Source organism: Lasiosphaeria miniovina (assembly GCF_030549165.1).
Source record: "Lasiosphaeria miniovina strain SMH2392-1A chromosome Unknown B0T26scaffold_3, whole genome shotgun sequence".
Taxonomy (NCBI): Eukaryota; Fungi; Ascomycota; class Sordariomycetes; order Sordariales; family Lasiosphaeriaceae; genus Lasiosphaeria; species Lasiosphaeria miniovina.
Window position 1 is genome coordinate 3,628,124 of NW_026848222.1, and position 20,487 is coordinate 3,648,610.

General features: G+C 57.0%; 7 protein-coding genes across 7 annotated transcripts; 4 read left to right on the forward strand and 3 right to left on the reverse strand.

The window, feature by feature from the left end:
- The first annotated feature begins 903 nt into the window (after nucleotides 1–903).
- Nucleotides 904–1,437, forward strand: B0T26DRAFT_703584 (uncharacterized protein). The gene is made up of 2 exons (XM_060441675.1): nucleotides 904–1,130; nucleotides 1,293–1,437. Exons 1-2 carry the CDS (start codon nucleotides 927–929, stop codon nucleotides 1,347–1,349), a joined length of 261 nt encoding a protein of 86 aa, XP_060298605.1. The 5' UTR covers nucleotides 904–926; the 3' UTR covers nucleotides 1,350–1,437.
- A 2,512-nt stretch (nucleotides 1,438–3,949) lies between these two features.
- On the reverse strand, nucleotides 3,950–5,916 carry B0T26DRAFT_640879 (major facilitator superfamily domain-containing protein; the record flags this gene model as incomplete). The annotated part of the gene is made up of 4 exons (XM_060437277.1): nucleotides 3,950–4,363; nucleotides 4,431–4,591; nucleotides 4,662–5,165; nucleotides 5,244–5,916. 4 exons carry the CDS (start codon nucleotides 5,914–5,916, stop codon nucleotides 3,950–3,952), a joined length of 1,752 nt encoding a protein of 583 aa, XP_060298606.1.
- A 605-nt stretch (nucleotides 5,917–6,521) lies between these two features.
- B0T26DRAFT_750050 (uncharacterized protein) lies at nucleotides 6,522–8,693 on the forward strand (the record flags this gene model as incomplete). Its single annotated transcript, XM_060445178.1, has 2 exons — nucleotides 6,522–7,983; nucleotides 8,050–8,693. The coding sequence occupies 2 exons, from the start codon at nucleotides 6,522–6,524 to the stop codon at nucleotides 8,691–8,693; spliced, it is 2,106 nt and encodes a 701-aa protein (XP_060298607.1).
- Nucleotides 8,694–9,645: 952 nt separating this feature from the next.
- B0T26DRAFT_801396 (uncharacterized protein) lies at nucleotides 9,646–13,519 on the forward strand (the record flags this gene model as incomplete). The annotated part of the gene is made up of 5 exons (XM_060447027.1): nucleotides 9,646–12,141; nucleotides 12,191–12,311; nucleotides 12,376–12,787; nucleotides 12,876–13,439; nucleotides 13,487–13,519. The coding sequence occupies exons 1-5, from the start codon at nucleotides 9,888–9,890 to the stop codon at nucleotides 13,517–13,519; spliced, it is 3,384 nt and encodes a 1,127-aa protein (XP_060298608.1). The 5' UTR covers nucleotides 9,646–9,887.
- A 222-nt stretch (nucleotides 13,520–13,741) lies between these two features.
- Nucleotides 13,742–15,227, reverse strand: B0T26DRAFT_703592 (uncharacterized protein). The gene has a single exon (XM_060441677.1). It carries the CDS (start codon nucleotides 14,850–14,852, stop codon nucleotides 13,821–13,823), a length of 1,032 nt encoding a protein of 343 aa, XP_060298609.1. The 5' UTR covers nucleotides 14,853–15,227; the 3' UTR covers nucleotides 13,742–13,820.
- B0T26DRAFT_228929 (uncharacterized protein) lies at nucleotides 14,919–18,028 on the forward strand. The gene has a single exon (XM_060433884.1). It carries the CDS (start codon nucleotides 15,317–15,319, stop codon nucleotides 17,765–17,767), a length of 2,451 nt encoding a protein of 816 aa, XP_060298610.1. The 5' UTR covers nucleotides 14,919–15,316; the 3' UTR covers nucleotides 17,768–18,028.
- Nucleotides 18,029–18,266: 238 nt separating this feature from the next.
- On the reverse strand, nucleotides 18,267–19,541 carry B0T26DRAFT_642674 (abhydrolase domain-containing protein; the record flags this gene model as incomplete). Its single annotated transcript, XM_060437467.1, has 2 exons — nucleotides 18,267–18,552; nucleotides 18,607–19,541. The coding sequence occupies 2 exons, from the start codon at nucleotides 19,539–19,541 to the stop codon at nucleotides 18,267–18,269; spliced, it is 1,221 nt and encodes a 406-aa protein (XP_060298611.1).
- Between the last annotated feature and the right edge of the window lie 946 nt (nucleotides 19,542–20,487).

A 20,487-nucleotide genomic window follows, 5' to 3' on the forward strand; every position in this document is an offset into this window, starting at 1 on the left:
TGGCACCAGTCAGCAACCTCAGTCTTTACCGATGAAGATGGCGAGCAAGAGCTCACTATAGGCTCGACTCGGTATGGAATCGTTGAATTGATTATCGATTTGGGTCTATGCCCCCTCGAAACTCCCCAAGGGAATGACAGCCTAGTTCGTATTGCCACTCAAACTATCAACGAGCGCAGGGAAAGGGGTCACGCCCATCTATATGACCGGCCCCTCGATGAAATGCCTGCATGGATCGACAAATTTCTGGATCACTTAGGACGTGACTTCCTAGAAGTTTAGAATTAGAAGATGAAGGATTGAAAGATGAGGAATTGGATGAAGAATTGGAAGATGAAGGATTGAAAGATGAAGAATTGGATGAAGAACTAGAAGATAAAGAATTAAAAGCTGGCACCCACAGACGACCAGGCCACCGTCACCACTCCAGCAGCCGGTCGGGCCATCATAGTGGGGGTTCTTCCAAGACAGCCAGCAGCTCTGGCGAGAGGTCTTTTACTTAGGTATGGGATGGCTCGCAGCAGCAGTATCGCTACTGGGATGGATCGCGATGGGTTTGGCAGTCTGGGAGTCAGAGTAGGAATAAAATAGAGCTGTCAAAGTCGATAGAGAGGTAGAGAGGCGTTTGAAAGCGTAAGAGGAGGCCCAAGGAATTGGTACTGTTGATGATACGCTGAAAGAGCTCAGTCGGTCAGATACCCTTGTGGAGAGGTGAACTTTCGGCCCTGCGAGCCACGTTGGATAACATACAGAAGGTTAATTTTTGCTTCAGGCCTGCTATTTAGACTGAGCCAAACATATCGATCGGAATCCACAATATGACCAACATAACGATACCACACCCAGTATCTTTCCAACACAGCAATAGGTGACCACCCGGGAGTGGAGATGAAAGTGTAGAGGGTTGATTCTTGGGTGCGCCATGAATGAGGTTGCCTGAGCGGATTTCATGGACTTGCCATGTACCTCCGTCTAGTGCAGATATGCATACGCGGCAGTCGCCTGCGCCGACCTCGCGGTTGCCTCTGGAGCTTCGAGTTTGGCTTCGGCAGCGGAGTCGGCCCGTCTCAGCTATCGAACCCAGGCCATTTTCGGGGAGTCCTGGTGCGGAAAGGCGCGTAGCTCCGGGCCTAGACTTGGGGTTAGCGGAGTGTCGGGTAGGGTAGGCTTCGGTGTCAAGTCGCTTTAAACCGCGAGCAGGTGCACTGCTCCGTTCTGCTCCGAGAAAATGCTAGCGTAGTTCAGGCAGAGGGTAGTCGAGGGAGTCGAGGTAGAGGGGTGTCCCGAGATACCTAGATATTTGCGGGTGGAGGTGGAGTAGTAATTCCACAATGCCTCCGCCCACGTAACGCAGAGTGGTAAGGCATCCTTATTCTTCTTCGGTAGATGGAGGTGCGGGAAAGGGGCGCCTTGCTTTACCTCGTTTCCATGAGATAGTCTCGGCCTCAAATGCTGACGCGGATGGCACGTTGCATGTCTAGCCTAGGGCGCGGAGGGATGGATATATGGGGGGAATGGTAGCTCACAGATCAAACCACAAACACATCCCCCATTTTTCAACGAATTATAGTGAGCTTCCACCGGCACACCCTGACACCCGCCCCTGCGGACTGGCGATGAAATTCACAGTCAACAGAATGCAGCATTTTCCACCATCCCCAACCTGTACAATCATCAATTAGACACAATCGTTATTCAGTTACATATATCTCCATTCCATCCTATCAGTAATGCCATTCAACTCGGTAGCGTCCTCCCACCTACTCAGATCGGACAGCCGCGTAGCATGGGGTTTGCAACACCGAGTAATTAGTGCGCTCGCGTGGGGTCATCGATTGATAATTAACCCCCGGCCTAATCATCAGCCTTGTGCTGATACCACCATGAATCGGAATCGGTCTCGGCTACCAGCTCCTTCTACGAGCTCTTGTCTGCCTCTCTCACCCTGGCGTTTATCTCTTTCCACGACATTTTCCCGAGTTCTTTGGTGCGGCGCCGCAGCCACTGAAGCCCATGCGAGTCCTACTTCGGAAATCTCACGGCTGCTAGCAGTTCCGACATGAGACGCCGGTACGTAAGCAATGCGGAATCCTGGCCGCGTCTGGGGACGAAATGCTTGCCTCTCAAAGAGGCATCTCTGCGAACAAAAATATCCGCCTCCTCCCTGGCGGCCGGATCGATGAGCCCCACCTGGATCTAGCCCCGGGAAAGAAGCCGGCTACATACAAGCCTGCGAACCTGACAAAATTTCCGTCTTGGTCGACTACGATATTGCCGGGGCTAATATCTCTAGGGCTGAAACGTGTTATATCGCAGCTGAGCCCGGCATCTTTGCAGTTCTGGACGATGTCGCCCTTGGGCTAGTAATTAGGATGGGTTGCTTCGAGAAAATTGAGGTCTGGCACCTGGCTCCAGTCCACACCGCAGACCTTGTTGCCCCAGCGCCTTGACATCTCGAATGGCCGTCACCACCTGGGCAGAGTTTGGTGCAAATTCGCGTCACCTCCGCGGCCTGGAGCGAATCAAGCGCCGGGTCCTCGAGCCGTCCGGCGTCATCGACTCCAATTGTGCGTTCGAGAAGGGATTTGAGGGTCTACCCCTAAACCTGGGTCGAGACCATGCACGTGACGCCATACCGCTCCATGTAAGAACAGGGTCTTGGGGTGCCTGGAACGTGGTAAACTTCTGGAGTTCAACCCAGTCGTTTGTTCTATTCCCAGATGTGACCGAAGCCTCTTAGCCCATCCAGTGTGTCATTAACGAAAGGCTCACGTGGGGGGCGCCTTCGCCATAACGGGAGAAGTCATACATGCCCTGGCCCCATACGTCGGGGGTTTTAGGAATTCCGGTGACATCCACCACCTCGGGCTCCTAGGTACCGAAATAGTAGCCGCCGTGATTCCACGATGTCTTGTGAATCTGGCTTTGACGGTACGTTGCAAGTTCCTTGCGACGCCGCTCAAAAGTCCAGATGTGGATACGTAGAATCTCGTGCTTAGGAGGCCCGATAGTAACACGGGCCATTTCTTTTAAAAACTCTTTATACTCTTGCCTATATTCAAGCGCTTGTTTTGCTTCATTTCTTTCAAGCTGTTGTTTTGCATCAAGGTCCTGTTTTCTTGCTGTCACAAGCGTTTGAGCGACTTGAATGAGGGATGATTGATCCATGTGATATCCGTCTCTGCTCTACTACCTTTTCCGTCTTTTTTGCGTCTTTTTTACGAGGTGCTTGTGTAAAATTAGCGAATATGCACTGGATGCTGATTACCTTGGAAGGCTGGCCGGTCTGCCGTTTTTATTCACGGTAACTCTGTATCTCTGCGACCCCGCTCGGCTGCGCAGCCCTTTTGTTTAATTGAGCAACAAGAGAACGTACCGTTATCTGGCAGGGAATGGCGTTAAGGTGGATACAATGACGCGGCAAGATTACCAGTGGCTACAAGGCTATTGCACTAAAATAACAGACGCCATGGGCCGGGACAAAGCCTGTCCTGCCTAACAAATCCTTACCCTAGAGTACAAGGAAGATTGGCAGGAAGCGGCAAATGACTTTTTACTACAATACCGCGATAATTATTTAATTATATTCACCCCAGCGCATATTTAGTGATATGTAGAAGCTAGTTCTCTTCTGTAGTATATCTAACAATAGAGGTCGCTCGCAGAGTAATGGAAAGAAAAGAACCCCGTTCATACCCACTTACGTTCAGCCCCTGCCCCCTCTCGCAAGATCACTTAGAGGCTAACTTGGTGAAATTAGACTATCTAGTAGTTACTAAAATTAAACAGCACTATGTCTATGAATGGAAGTTGAGATTTTAATTTTAATCACTTAGCCAGGCCAACCGCTCCATGCCCATGCATAATTAATACAAATCCCATCACTACTGTTAGACTACACAGGCATACAAATCCCCAGCCGGGCAGAGGTCGCCATCTGTCGGCCGCCTCACCGTCCCGGTCCGTCCATCTCGGCATTGGACGCGCGGATGGCATTGCGCCTGCGCACGACGCGGATGTCCTCCCAGCCGAGACCCCAGGCAAAGGCGAAAGCGGCGACGCTGACGGCGACGCCCAGGTACATGACGTGGTCGACGCTCTTGGCGTAGGCCTGCAGCACGGCGTCGAGGGCGTCGTCCGACACGAGCAGGCGCACGGCGCTGGCGCCGGCGTTGATGATGACCTCCGGGTCGAGGCCGATGGCGCCGGCGCGCTGCTGCAGCTGCTGCCGCAGGCTGTTGCTGAAGATGGCGTTGGCCGCGACCAGCGACACGGCGCCGCCCATGCTCTGGCAGAACAGCACGATTGCCATCGCCGTCGGGATCTGTTGGGCCGGTACGAGGTTCTGCACTGCCGTGTACGCCTGCACCATACCCTGTCGTTAGTTGATGCACAATGATAAGAAAAGCAGTGCATTGGGACAGGCTTACCGCTGCCGCCATGGACCCGCCGCCGACTCCGTAAAACAGTTGGTATCCAATCCATCGCGCGGCAGGCGTCGTTGTTTCCAGAGTCGACAGCAGCCCGTAGCCAACGGCGGAGATGCAGCTCCCGGCAAGCACCCACGGGAGATAGTAGCCCAGCGCTTCGACTGCGCAGTGGTAGCGGTATAAATTAGTAGGTATTCCTCTGACAAGATCTGGGAAATTATAGCTACGCACTCAAGGCACCCGACGTCATGGTAAACACGACCATACCGAGGGTAGTGGGCAGCAGATGGACGCCGCTCATGACGGGCGAGTCGCCGCTGACTGCCTGGAAGAAGATGGCAAGATAGAAATCGGCGACCAGCATACTGGCCAGCACGAAGAACATGTTGCCGGCGGCGGACCAGATGACGCGGTGGCGAAGCATCGCGAAGGGCACCATGGCGTCGTCGCCGCGGCGGTGCTCCCACACGAGGAAGACGGCCAGCGTGGTGGCCGCGCCTACTAACAGCCCGATTACCACGGAGCTGTCCCACGCGTGCTGGTTACCGCCGTACATTAGCGCCAGCAGGAACATGATGGCCGCCGGGCTGACTAGCGCGAAGCCGACCAGATCGAGCGCCTTGATGGCCGTGCCCAGCACCGTGCGCACGGGTTGTTTCGGCGTCTGCTCGGGCACGCGGAAGAAGAAGAGAAGCACAGCGACGGGCGCACCGACGGGGAGGTTGATGTAGAAGCCTGTAGTTACGAGTATTGTCAGCTTCGTTGATCACTTGTAATTCACTCATTAGAACGAGGTAGCAAGGCCAGACTCACACCACCGCCACGACACGTATTCAGTAAACAAGCCGCCGATAATAGGTCCTAGGGCCAGGCCCAGCTGGCCGAGGCCGACAGTGAGGCCCATGACCCGGGGCTGGATGTGGGGAGGCAGGGTGGCAGCCACGATGGTGAAGGCGCCCGTGTTGAGGCCCGAAGAGCCCATGCCGGCGACGGCGCGGCCGACGATGAACATGGCCGACGACTGGGCGGCGCCGCAAAGCAGCGAGCCGAGCATAAAAAGAAAGAAAAAGGCCAGAAAGGTCCACTTGGTCGAGAAGTAGGTATAGATCTTGCCCGTCAGGGGCTGTAGGGCCGAGCCGCCAAGCTGGTAGGCGCCACCATACCACCCGACGTCGACCAGCGAGTTGAAGGTGGACGTGATGGACGGCGTTGCCGTTGACACGATGGCTAGGTCGAGGAAGACGAGGAAAAACGCCAGCGCCATGGGCACCAGGACGGCAAATAGCGTCAGCCCCGTTGGATACTGGTGCTCATTCGGGCTGGCCTGGGCAGCTTGTTGGTCGCTCTGGCTCTGGCTCTGCGCCGTCTTTGCCGTCTTTTCCTTGTCGTCGATATTTTTGTCTTGATCGCCATTGGCACGAGGTTCTGCAGGCCCGAAGTTGTCGGGGGCCGAGTTGGACGTGGTACTGGGGGCTGACACCGACATGGCGATGCTGTGCTATTTTGGCTTGTCGTTCGGATGGGATGGGAATGGGCATGTCGAGTCTGGACAGTCTGAATGGTAAGGCATGGTTGCGGTGCTTGTGTCTTTTATTTTATTTCTCGCCATTAATTATATCCGCATCGCTTTGTCCCTGCTGTCTGGGTTGATAATCAGGGAGTGCGCTAGACTGCGGCTCGTATTTGGCCGGGCTTTAGTTCCTCCTTTGTACACTACCACGTGGGATGAAGCAGACTGATTTTTTGGCCAGGACCGGATTTCAAGATTCCGGTCCCTGGCCGGGGACGGGGGAACAGGCCCGCCCTCGGCCCCCACAAGATGCTTGGCATCCTGGCGCTGCTGGTCCAACTGGGGAATCCCGATGAATCCCGTTTATGCTGACATGACGCCGCAGAGCAGGCAGCGCCAACCGACATTGGTGGCGCGATTGCACTCGCTTGTCCCCAACGACCAAAAGCGCCACGCCAGTCCGAGCGGAAAGACGGCGGCATGACATGGAGGGCCTCAGATGATTAATTGTCGACGCTTCGAAGCCGAGCTGGGATGCGAACGTCCTTGGCGGTGACTATCCAGATTCCAGTCTGACAAAGATGGACAAAAGAAAGGCCCGAGACTCAGCCCCCTATGGCAAGGCGTGTCTGAACTGTGTCAAGACCAAGTGCAAATGTATCCCCCGCGCCGACGGCAACGACTGTGAGCGGTGCCACCGCCTCAAGAAGCAGTGTCACCCATCCGATGGCCATCGCCGCCGCACCACTCACAACCACGCGGGTAGCACAAACTCGAACGCCCGAATTACCGAGCTTGAGGACAGGCTCTCCAGTCTGGTTTCACTGCTTGAGTCACGGGGTCAGACTGCGACTCTGACTCAATCTGAAGCCCAGACTCAGCTCCAGCCCCAGGCTCAGCCCGGACCTCTATCGGCGCTTACCCCAGCCAGGCTGCCGCAGTCTGCACGACAGCAGCCATCCGCATCCCCGCGGCCACGACAACAATCACGACCACGGCCGAAGACATGTATTTATGGCGATATCCTCGGCGCCCTCCACGTCGGCTTCGGCGGGCGCAACAAAGACGATGATAACAACACCGACAACGAGTCCGAGACTAGCTCTGACTGTGGCTACGACCACGGCCAGGAACACGACGCTGCCGACGACGACGACGATAGTGACGCCGACACAGTTCGACCTGAGACCCAGAAGACATCAGCTCCGTTCTACTTCAGCCTCGACCCCATCATGAACCAGGTCGCTTCAGCCACGGGCATGGTTAGTAATGAAGCGTTACAAGTCCACACGGACTACGCCCTTGTCGACCTGTTCCGGTCGGGATTTCTGCCCCAGCTTCCCTTCATCCACATGTCTGTCGATTTAGCCTCGCAACTCATTGTGCGGTCCGAGCGGCCGCTGCTGCTCCGCGCCATCGCCTGCGTGACAGCGCCTACGACGCTCGAGAGGCGGACGCGCGCCACTGAGCTGAAATCAATGTTCTGCGAGGTCGCCTTCCTGCAGCGCCCCGAGACCCGCCCCGACATTGTGGACCAGAAGATGGACCTGCTGCTCGGGTTGCTGACGTACATCGCCTGGGGCTGGGATCACGATCCCGCTGTGTCCCGGCTGATGGCCGTGGCCGCGTCGCTGGCAGGCGAGCTGCACCTAGCCGACGAGCCGGGGCCGCGCGACATGCACGCGCTGCGGTACCTCGCCGCTGGGTTTCAGAACCCGCCAGCCGCGCACGTCACGCCACAGGTTGCATCGGAACGCCGGCGCGCCGTGCTGTCGTGTTTTGTCCTGAGCTCGGCCGTGGCGTCCTACTACGGCCAGCCCAGGGCTCTGCCGTGGACGGATTCGTTGGAAGAGGCTCTGGCCGCCATAGCCGCCGGCAATGAGTCCCGAGAGGACGCCGTGCTGGTCCTGCAGGTGCACCTGCAGCTGCTCGCCGCCAAGGCCGGCCGGCTTCACGCCGAGCTTGGCAACGATGTCAACGTGCTGCTCCAGCAGACTCAGGGCCTGCGAGCGTGCCTTCCTCCAGGCCTGGGCCAAGAGCAAGGTAAGACGACATGCCCTCCCTTTCCAGTCAACTCTAGCCGCAACCTGACATACCAAAACCACACAGAAGCCATCCTCATCGCGCACACGCACCACACGGAACTAAGCATCCTGCTCTCGCCGTCCTCGCAGCAGCAGCAATCTGGCGATGACGACAACGGCCTCGCGCGCGCATGGAATTCAGCGCAGGCCATCGAGCGCTGCACCACAGCTCTGCTCTCCCTACCGGCCACCACAATCCCACATCTCACTTTGGTGCAGTGGACGCAGCTGGCGCACTGCTTTGCGGCGCTGCACCGTCTCGACAAGGCCACCATTCCCGCCCCGGTCGCCGATTCCAGCGATGATGACGACCAGCAGGCGCAAACCTGGGACGTGCGCTCAACGGTCGACCTGGCCGACGTGCTGCGCCGCGCGGCAGACACGCTCGAGCGCACGGCGCGCGAGGCTGGCGAACTGGTGCCTCCTCCCGGGGCCGGGGCCGAGGTCGAGGACGGGGTGCTGTTCTCGTGGCTGGCGCGGGGTGTGCGAACGTTCTGTGGCGGGGTCGAGCGCGACCGCGTCGGGGGCCGGGTTGCGATGGAAGGGGGAGGCGACGAGGAGAATCACGAGATGATGATGGGCTTGTCGCTGAACGGGCAGGCCGCAGAGGGGCCGCCGCTGACGTGGTCGCCACCGCAGAAGGGCTTCTTTTGGAAACGGTGGGCTTGACTGGATGAGTTCTGCTAGCTTGGCGGGCCGGGGACGGGATGGCCTTGATGGAAACTTTGTCTTTTGTTATTTTTTCCCTCGTCTCTGCCGGGGGTGGTCTAGCTGCAGCCGGAAATGCACGATATCAGCAACTTTCTCACATCCAGCCACCCTGGGCTCCACCACACCTGTTAGGTGATGGAGCAGGAGCTCTCTTGGTGGGTTGGTTTCGTCCCGTTTCTTTAGCGTCACTATGGAAACGGGGAGATATTTGGATACTGGTTTGGACACTTCCACATGGTGTCTTCCGGCTGCGACCTTCTCTTTCTGAATCGTACATGCACTTTGAACAACATTCTTTTCCGAGACAGCGAGACGAGGCTCTGAAGGCAGGAAGAGCGGGGTGATGGCAGCCAGATGGTGGGGTGTCGAGCCGCAGCCCACCGCCTTTCCGTCCTTCGCGTCGTAGCTTCCACAAGTATCGCACAGTGGACATGAGAACCTCGAACGGAGCAGCGGATTTGGACCAATCGTACGGTGCATGCGTTCCATTGTGGATAAGGCTTACACCCCGGTCGCCTGCGTGCAGGTGATGAGCTGCAGAAAATGGATTTGCAATCGTACATGGCAGCTCTTGCCGCCCACGGCTCCTGTACGGTACACTGCAATCCCTGAATGTTTGCTAGCCGGGGACTTTCCAAGATTTGAAAGGCCTCAATACCTTGCAGCCCGCCCGAAAGGCATTTCACCGAGGGAGGTAAAAGCTGGGTATTAAATTTTCTATTTTAGAATCTTAAAGGCCTATTCCTTCTCTGAAACACTTGGCCGTTTCGTTTATTTGTTGGGCTAAATATACCATCTTTTCGGCTCGAGTACCGTGCTAACAAAGATTCAGGGGTTAGATTGTACCGCTGCGGCCATTCACAGCAGTCTTCGGGGGGGCGCCGGGATTCCTACCAAGCCCAAGCGAGTCCAGCGACAGTCGGCAATCGACACACGACACGCCGTCCACCCGACGATCTGCTCGATCACCATGCGATTCAATTCCAATCCATCCGTGAGAGCCGTCGCACACAGGCCGGAGTGTCAGCATTCTGCTCTGTATTGTCCCTCTAGTGCTAAATCATTCCATTTGCACGTTGATGTTGTCTTTACTGCCGCACAGTGGCTACCAGTAGCCACCTATTACTCTCAACTCATTCTCAGCTTTCAACCATGGACAACCAGTCGGTCTCACTACCCTTGTCACCCCCATTGCCATCGCCACCGCCACCCCTTGGATATCGAAGTCCAGATGCAACGCCGGCCGAGTATACTGCTGATCCGCAACAATGGGAGGTTGGCTTGGAGAATGCGCGGGAGTTGGGCGGCCAAAGGTTGGATGATGCCGCACTGCGGTTCGAAGAAGATTACGAAATGGCAAAGGCCCAGCAGGCTGTGCAAAGTGGGGTGGATGCTGAAAGAGAGAGGCTACTACTCATCCTGAACAGCGAAATCAAAGCCGTGGCACAGGATCTGCTCGCTGCCATTATGCTCGCCCTGGAGCAAGGAGCACAGGAAGATGACATTGAGATTCTCTACGCCAAGCAGGAGCTCGCAGCTGCCTACACCGACTGCGAAGAGTTTGACAAGGCCGAAGAGCAATACACCCAGACGCTCAGTGGTCTGGAAAAGAACCGTCTTTTCGATGACCTGCTGCATTGTCGAAGAACATTGTCTCGGATGCTCAGGAAAGTTGCCGTGACACGGCGGGACCCGCAGAGCACCAGGGTGAGGGCTTTGTCACTGGTCATGCAGAACATCAACCAAGAGGAGAGTTATGAAGACCCCGAATCTCTCGAGAATGACATCAAACTTTGCGACATCTTGGTTATGAACATTATAAACTGCACAGAAAACCACGCCCAAGACAAAATTGTCGATCCCACCGGCGCCGCCTCATGGGGCCATGTTGGCACCCTTCAAAGGACCGCAGCCCTTCTTGCCACGAGCGTCAAGGAAGCCGGACCCATGTTGACAACACTGCTCCTCCAAGTCAAGATTAGAACAGTCCAGTTGCTAGCTGTTGACTTGAAGGCCTGGGGCCGTGCTCGAGAAGTCCATGCGGGGATGAACGAGATCCGGAACCCCCTGAGCCTCCATGACATTACCGATGATAGACTCAAAGTTGCCCTCCAACGCACCTTGGCGGATCTCGAGTACTGGGACGAGAGCTTGCAGCTCGAGATGTACGTGTACATGCGCCAACAAAAAGCGAAGCAGATGTGGTTGACCGCTTTGACCGTTATTCGCGTCCTGTCTCGATGGAGGAAGTTCTATCAGCAGCGAAAGGCAATCGCGCAGAGCCAGAACCGGACTGAATTGATTGATACTGGCGAGGAGATGTCAGACGTGACAGAAGTAAAGCACGTGGAGGATAATCCGCATCAGTCGGACGCTCTCGTCACCGCACAAGCCCCGCCAAAGGAAGCAGGGCAGCGAATCGAAGAAACCCCAAGCGCGGATGATGACTGCATGGCTCAACCTAAGGAAGAAGTGGGGATGCCTGGAGACAGTAAACCCGAAGAATACCTACCCAAAGAAGAAGAAGAGGCACAGCAAAAACCAGAAGACCCGCTCCCCGAGAAAGACGAGCTAGCAGGTACCAAGGTCAAGGATGAAAAACATCTAGCTGAAAAAGCTTGCCTCCCTGAAGATTTCAAGGGAGAGGATAAGACTCAGCCGGTTGGGAGACCCCAATACAATGATGAAACTCGGCTCGTGGATGAATCTTTCTCTCAGCACGAAAAGGAAGAGTTGATTGACGAAGATCATGGGCTGACCCAAGACGAAAGCTCCAAAAAGGTCAAGGGCGAAACGCAGTTGGCAGAAGCCCAACCCAGAGATCAAACACAGGAAATGGAAAAAACTCGGTGGAAGGAAGAAGAGCGGCATGCTGAAGCCGCCCGCCTCGCCCAAGAAGCTCGAGAGGTTGAGCACAAAGTTCAACTCAGATTATACGCCGAGGGTCAAGAAAAGGAGCGACTAGCTCAAGAAGATCGGCTAGCTAAAGAAGCTCGCATGGCCGAAGAAGTTCAGAGGCTTGAGAATGCCGAACGTCAAGAACAAGAGCGGCTGGCTCAAGAGATCCGGGTTGCCGAAGAAATTCGGCTAGCGGAGGAAGCCAGGAAGGCTGAAGAATCAAGGCTGGCCGAGGAGAGGCGGCGTTCCCGAGACGAAGCTCAGCGAAGGGAAAAGGAAGCTAAACGTGAAGAAGAAGAAGAGCGGCTCGCTGAAGAAACTCGGCTGCTGAAAGAAGCCCAAGCCACAAATGACGGCCAGCTAAAGGAAAACGCCCTACCATCTAACGAAAACCACCGAAGCGGAAGCACCGAGGGCACGGGCCCGATTGAACGTGAGCAAAAAGCTCAGGGCGAGAACAACGTGCAGCCAGAGCTGCTTGACTCAATTGTTGACTCCCTTGCTCGAAGTAAGTCTACCACACCATCTGTTGCACTTCGGGTTTGCTGACGGGAAAGGGGAAACTGGATTCACCGAAGTCTTCAGCGACGGAGAAGAGGACGATGACGAGCTTGCGACCTATACGAGCGGTAAAGTGTCTGGGACGCTTTTTGACGCGAACCATGCCAAGTCTAGCAAGTAAGCAATTGAATACCTCACCTTCACATCATGGGGTATGGCTGACATTTGGTGCCCCATGAAGACTCAGTACCCAGTGGATTGAAACAATGAAGGAATTCTCGAGTAAGACGCTGGCAAACACGAACGCGTCTTACCCTCTCAGAGCTCGTGTCGCTGTTATAGATACAGGGATTAGCGCCGACCACCCGAAAATCAGCAAACTCTGGCAATGGAGCGCCAAAGGAGGACAGCCCGCCGACAGACCTTCTCGCTTCCGCGACTTTTCGGAAAGGAAGCCTGGCGATGATGAACAAGGCGAACCGACAGACCCCGGGCTGGATGTTCCCGTGGACGAGGATGGCCACGGCACCTTCATTGCAGGGCTGCTCCTCAACCTGGTCCCGGGGCTTGAGCTGTCGGTTGCTAGGATTGGGAAAACGCGCAGTTCGATCCAGAACGACGATCCAGAGCATCTCTCATACAGAGTCGGCAAGGTTCGTGGCGCAGCTTTCTATGAATCGTGTTTTGTTTTTGCGGCTACCGACAATGACATGTTAACGCTGCTTCACTGCTTCACAACAGGCAATCGAATACGCAGTCAAGGAATGGAAATCTGAAATAATATCAATCTCCTTTGGGTGCGAAAAGTCTGCGTTTGTGACGCGGAAGCTCAAGGAAGCTATTTATCACGATGTCATCGTTCTCGCTGCAACCGGAAACTCTGGTAACAGCAAAATACCGCCATTTCCAGCCATGCAAGACGGTGTCTTCAAGGTCTATAGCTGCACGGCTTTTGCAAGGGCAGACGAGACGACGGGAACGCCATGGGACAGCATCAATAGTTTCCATACCCTGGGCCGCGACATCGAGTCCATCTGGCCAGGGCATCTTGCCAAGAATGCTGGAGACGAGGTACAGCTCAAGTGTAAGACGGCTCGAAAGACCAAGAGTGCCCAAGCCGAGGCTCAAGCCGAGCATTCTTGTTCATCCCAATGCAACACATCGACCGTCATGAGCGGGACCTCATTTGCGACCCCGATAGCGGCGGCCATGGTGGCTATAGTTTATCAGTTCTACAATACGCACAGGGACCAAATAGACCTGAGACTTCTGAGCACGGCCGACAAACTCAAAACCATCAACTCGGTGCGGCATATTCTAACAAGCATGAGCAACAAGTCTGGTGGCAACAGTCCCATTCTCTATCTGCATCCGCCGCGCCATGACACGGGGAGCATCTTCTACTTTAGAACTGACAGCAGGAATAACAAGGTTGGCAGGCTTGGGGAGATGATGAATAACTACGGATTCACGTACGACTTTTTTTTCACACTCCGTCTAACCGAAGCCATCAACGGAGACTACCGATCATAGTTACGGTGGCAAATGAGGTCCTTGCGAGCGTGGCAGATATTGACAGACAAACCCAAAATTGGAAGTATAAACCTATAGAAAACCAATTCCATCACATCAAAGCCCATGCCAGTCAAACGAGCTATTTTTCCAGCCCGGAATCTCGAATATCCATTACTTTGCGCTGACAAGATAATATTTGTCCTCGTCACCGACGTCAACCTCGTCCCTCACAAACACTGCCCCCGGTAATTTAGCTCCATAGTCTTCACTGTCAAGCGAGATGCCCTTGGCGAGGTCCAGAGATGCCGTACTCGCCGCTTCCTCGTCTCCATCATCGCCCGAGCTGTCAAGGTCTTCATCCGAATCCAGGTCACTACCGGAGCCGGCGTCATCTTCAATCCCGTACAAGTCACCTCCCTTCTTCTGTGCGCCAATAGCAGCTTTACCGGTCACGGGATTGACGTTGATTTTGCGAAGCTGGTACGCAAACACGTAGCTATGAGTGGCCTTGCCCTCAACCGCCACGCCGGCTGCTCGAGTCGAACTTGCCTGGAACCCGGCCTGGACGGCGCCTATGGGGTCAACAACAGCTGCCAACTGCGCTGACACGCCGGCTCCGTTGTCCACGCGGCAGCTGACAGGGCCTGGGTTGAGGGCGATCTTGAGGCCCGTGATGACGTAGGCCGACTGCCCGAAGCCAAATCTCTTGAGGCCTTGTCGCACGGCCTTGTTCGCGCACAGGTGTGCAATGAAGCTATCGTCGGCGGTCGGCTCGAAGAATTGGGTCTCGATTTCGGCAGCTTCCCATGTGAGGGTCTCAGCGGACGACTTCTCGGCGGATAGCTCGCTGTTGATGAATTCTAGGGCATGGGCCACAAGCCCGACCGACACGGCCCTGGTCTTCTGGCTCGTGACGACACACTCCTTGAGCGAGGATATCCTGGGCTTGAGTGCGCCTTCGAGCTTGGGCGGAGGCGCCAAGCGCTCAAACGGGAGGGTCGGGTCCTTTATCACCTGTCCCAACTGGATCAAGTCGTCCGGCTGGTAAATGGTGGTGGGGATGGCGAAGTACGTCTTGCTGAACCTGGACATTGTGGTTGCCGAAGCTTTCCTGCTAATGTTGTTCACAGCAACCCAGGGTGCGGTGTTGCTCGTTGGAGCATCGCAAGCGAACAAAGCAAGAAGACACGGGCATACAGCCATACAAATTCGACCGGCACCCACTCCCACAGCCTTGCGAGACGCAATGAATGGAGTGCGGGCACGACCGAGGGTGGTGTGGGTACGTGATCACAACTGCATGATGCAGTCAGACGAAAGAAGGGACGAGCTGCGCCCGCGCCAGCCCCAATGCTCCCAAGGCCGCTTAGCCGACCCTGTGCCACCATCCTGCAGAACAATTGCAGCAGAGACTATCGAAAGGCAACTGCATGACTCCCCACTGATTGGCTGCCCGTCACTGTAGTAGCCAAAATAATTCGCACTGGCTCGAGACTTTGAGGCGAAAGACGGAAGACGGACGGAGAGATGGATCAGGGGTCGAGAATTCCCGGTGAAAAGAGACGCAATCCCTCCCCGACCTGGCCGAGGCTCCCCTCGACCATTGTTTTCCTGCGACGCCGCCAGTGTTCCTTGGGCTTGCCGAGCCGCAAGCCGATGAGCGGCCCATGGTCGTGCTCGGTGGCTCACCGGCAGACGCGACGGTTCATGCCCGCCAAGGGCCTTCTCCGTCGCCAGAGTATACTGTCATCCAAACCATCGTACGCTCCTCAACAACCCAGGTTGCTACCGCTACCTTAGCTGCGGGCTTCCCCGCAACTCCAGCGCCCAGCTCGGACGGAGTCGGCATCACACGCGCGCAGGTCGAGATCATTGTCGGAGTTCTCGTAGGGGTTGGCGGCTTCATCTGCATACTGCTGTGCTGCTGCTTCCGGTCGGTCCGACGAAATGGCTGGAGCCGGCGACCGCGGCACCGGAACTCTCGCCGCAAACGTGACTCGGACGGGTCGGGCGAAAGCCCCTATCGCCGGCCGCCGTCAATTGCGAACAACTACTGGGACAGCGTCCCACTAGGGGGAGAGGATCCAGTAATCCGCCCCCCGCCGCCCCCAGTGTTCCCCCAACAAACAGGCATACGAACCCAGTTTCCAGCCCCGCCGTCGCCCCCATCAAGTCGGTCCGATGCCGAGCGGTCGAGGAGCCCGTCGAGGAGCCCGCCGAGTAGTCTGAGCTCGGCACCACCGCCGCGGCCGCAACAACGACCGCAAAAACAACCAGCACAGCGTCTACAAACCGGAGAATCTGCAGGGAAGCCAGATGAAGGCGGCAAGTCGGGAGGCAAGGAGCAGTCGCCGCAACCGTCGCAACCGCCAACCCAGCAACAGGATGGCGAGCAGCAGTCGGTTCAACAAACGCCGAAGCATCAGGACAAGGAGGAGGATTTGTGGCAGACAAAACCAGCCAAGCCACAGGATGGACAACCAGAGGGGTCGTCGCGAAAGATTCCCAAGGCCGAACCAGGGGCGGACAAGTCCCGCCCAGAAGTGTCTGGAGAACCACCCGCTCCAGGTCCATCGAAAACAAAACCAACAGACGGGGAACCTTCAAAGGAGCCAGCGTCGAGTGGTAACACAAAAGAGTCAGAATTACCAGGAGGGAAAGTGCCAGAGACTGAACCGTCAGGCACAGACAGCAGATACAACAAGCCCACAGTTGACGAGGGAACAAATAGAGAAGCTTCAGAGGGGCAAGGCCAAGACGCGCAGTCTCCGCCTCAGACGATCGGATCTCCGGCAACCAAGCCAACAAGCAAGCCCGTGGTCAGACCAAGCAGCAAACCAGCATCCAGCCACTCGGCCTCTCCCCGAGCAACACCTCGACAATACAAGATTACGGCCCATCAAAAACCTCGAAGCGAGTCGATTGGAAGCCAAGATTTGTCGCAAGACCTACCCAGCACGCCTCGGTCTTCCCGGGGAACACCTCGACAACACACAGCAACACAGAACCCACAATCCCGAAGAGAACCTATCGACAGCCGGGGATCGTCTCTCAAGCTGACTGACAGCCCCCGGTCCCCGCGACAGCAACACTGGCCAGGGCTGGTGCCTAGCAGGCGACCAAGTCGACATGAAGCCGGGGCCTATGTCGGACCACCGGCAGCAGCGACTGCACAGCCACCTAACCAGAACGGCGCGAGAATCCCGGGAATAAACATCGTCGACGCCGAGCCGCCCGACAATAACACGGCAGGCCCGCCACTTCCACCAGCCTACGGCGGATTCCAAGAACAAACAACACGGTATCTCCCTTTCACCATGTCCCCATACCCGCAGACCGGACCTTCTACGGCCATTCCGGCCCTCCCTAGGGAGTACCCCGCCGGGAGTTTCGGAGCAGGCCCGCCAGGGATACCAGCTCTCCCTAGGGAGTACCCCGCTGGGGGGATCGGAGCAGGCCCGCCAGGAATACCAGCTCTCCCTAGGGAGTACCCCGCTGGGGGGATCGGAGCGGGCCCGCCAGGGATACCAGCTTTCCCTAGGGAGTACCCCGCTGGGGGGGTCGGAGCGGGCCTGCCAGCGATATCAGGTCTTCATAGGGAGTACCCCGACGGGGGTCTCGGAGGGGGCCTGCCAGGAAATCTAGGAATAGGGGGAGGTGATTATCCCCCCACCCACCACCATCCAAACGGAATGTACCCGGGAACAGCGGGGGGGTTTGACCCGAACGGGCCCAACCCCCCGCCGTTTGATGGCTACAGCGCCCGCGTCGTCAACGCGACACCGCCGCTCCCGCCCTCAGCAGCCCGCGGCGGCGCCAGACTCGCCCCGCCGCGAGACAGAAGACCCGCGCGGCGCCCGGTGGCCCGCCACCGCGTGTTTCGCGACGACGAGGACAACGTGTCGGTGCTCGACGATGAGGTGGCCACCCAGCGCCACGGCCGGCAAGGGGTTCGCCGGCACGACTTCAGGGAAGGCGGGGACTGGCACGAAGAGCCTGCGCCGGGAGTCGCTGTTCCGGGTCCTCTCAAGGCCAAGGCGGGCAAGGGGTTCCAGGCTGCAGGGATCCGTGCCGCGATGCATTTCATGGCCGGACACCGGAATAGAGCGGCGCCTTGAAGCGATTGGTTTATGAAACAGGAGGGTTTGGAAGACGGACCTACTCCGGTAAGTTGGGTCGGTATTATTGTCCAATTCAAGAGTATATAGCATGTATCTACGTACGAGGTTCAAGGGCTGCCCGAGTCCGAAGTCAGATCCAGATCTGGTCACATTTATCGACCGCCGTAATAACTCTAATGCAACATACATGCACGTCATCTACACATGTACACGCTCATTCACTAGCTACTGGCCTGTGCTTTCTCGGGGCTTTGACGTCACACCTACCCAAGTAATGTAAAGCAAAGTAAGCTCACCTCATCACCCTACCGGTTCCCGTCCGCCTTGCCATAAAGATTCCCCCAAAGCCATTCATGGATGTAATTACAGCACGATGGGGGTCATAGGGACAGGAAAGAAACGTCGAGGAACCTCGCAACGACCGCAACAACGTTCCTTGCCAGCCAATTAGTTCAGGACCCAAAAGGAATGAGAACAATCGTTTGGTAATTAATGTTCAACCACCATGGTCCGCGCTCTCAAATGCCCGCAGCACGGCCAGGCTGACGACGGGATACGCCATGATACGGTCGTGCAGGCCGAAGCGCGGGGCCACCGCGCGCAGCACCCCCGCCGGCGCGCGCCACTCCACCACGTCGCCGGACCGGAACTCGTCGAGCTCGCCTGGCGCCATATCATCGCTCATCGCGTTGGCGGCGTGCCGGAACATGGCCGCCGCGTGCGTCCACGGGATGTCGTAGTCGTCCTGCGCGTGGATCATGGTGACGTGGTACCGTGGGCGGCTGCTCGATCTGATTTCTGGTTGTCGTTTTTGTTCGCCAGATGCAGACACAGACTCAATGAGATGCTGGGCCTTGGCGGCGCGTATAAACTCCGCCAGCCGGTCCGCGCTCGGCCACTTGTCGCGGATGCACGCGTGCAGAAACGCCATGGCGCGTGGGAAATAATACGCCACGGGCCCCAGCAGCGGCACCACGCCCGCCAACCGGTACGTCGCGGTCAGCTGCTCGACGCTGGTGAATGGCGCGACGAGGACCATGCCGGCGAGGAAGACGGGGGATTCGTCATCCAGTCCTTCGACCTTGTCGTTGCTAATTGCACTGGGCGCGGCGTGCGCAAGGCGGTGGGCGAGCGCCGTCGCCACAGCCGTGCCGAGCGAGTGGCCAAAGACGACGATGCGGTCGGGCGGGATGCCGGCGGCGTGCATAGCGAAGCGCGCTAGGGCCAGCGCGTCGGCCAGCAGCCCGGCCTCGGAGGGGCGGCCGGTGCTGGCGCCGAAGCCGCGGTAGTCGATGGCGAGCGTGTGGATGTGACGCGGCGACGCGGCCGACATGGCGCGGTACGACGCCGGGCGCCACCCCGAGCCCAGCGTGCCGCCGGCGCCATGCAGGTAGAGCACTAGCAGCGAGTCTGGGTCGTTGCGGAGCAGACGAAAGGCCAGGCGCCGGGCGATCGCGCTGCCGTTGACGACGCCGGCGGGCTCGGCGCATAGCTGAGCCTCGTGCTCGTGGTAAAGGCCTGGCGGCAGGACGTGCCAGGCGTGCAGGCGCTCGCCGTCAGCGGTGTCGAGGGTAAAAAGGGTGACCTGGTTGGGCAGGAAGCCGAACTGCTCGGGCGCATTGAGGTCGCGGAACCAGGTCAACGATACGCTATGGAGGTATATCACCTGGTCCTGCAACGAAGGAACCGTGAGGAGCGCCACGAAGGAGAGGTAGAGCCCTAGCGCGGCCCCGACGGCGACTCCGGCGTATTTGAGGGTGCGAAGCGACATGTCCGTGGCGGTAGGCAATTAGCAGTCAGATGAGAGATAAGGTGGATGGGATGGGATGGGGGTTGGTCTTGTGCAGTGCACGCATCTTGCTTGTCAGCGCGTGCGGCACATGCAGAGGTTGGAACCAACATGAGAAAGCTTGTTTGGACACAATTGAAACAGGTTTGAATGTCGGTTGCTCCGACAGGAGGGAGGAGAGAACCTGGTAGGTTCTAAAGAGAAATAACGTCCCGGTGTGCAACTGTTTGCTGACGGGCAGACAATGCAGCCCTGGAAATCCAAATCTTTTGCGTGGAATGACATCCGACTGTCATTTTTTAGATTGGATTCGGGTGAACGGGGGCATTTGAACGGACATGCGGGGAAGGAACACGGCACGACACGGCGCGGCGAGCCTCGCACCTTGTCGCGACGGTCGTGCGGCGTATTTGAGTGAGGCAGGTGCGTATCACTGAAGTGGTCTAAATGCCCCAGATCTCTGTCGAATCCCTTAGAGGTAATGATAACAACCAGGTAATAGCTCGTTACAGAATACGTACTGTCCACGCAATTGGCCCCATTAATGTGGTGCCAGAATCCAAGTTCTCCAATCATGTGCGCGATCGCGAACGTCAATTATCCGCAGCTCCGCTTTTTGTCGATTCAATACGGTTACGTACATACGGCAAGGTGGAGATAGAGATAAAGATAATCTGGACTTGATCATCGAACTCCTCTTTGACACCTGGACTGGGTGGGGTGATAACAGTTTAAGTAAGGGCCAGGGTCCAGGAAGTAAGGACAGGGGCCCAAGCCTGCAGGACGCGCTGAGGCAAGCTTTTGAAAAGAAGCAGCTTGGACATGTCCCGGACTATCTGGTCAACCTCAAAAAGGTTACCATACCAATGATGGGCATTTGGGATACGGCATCTGCACATGGAGCCCCATTGACATGGGTTTTCAAGTA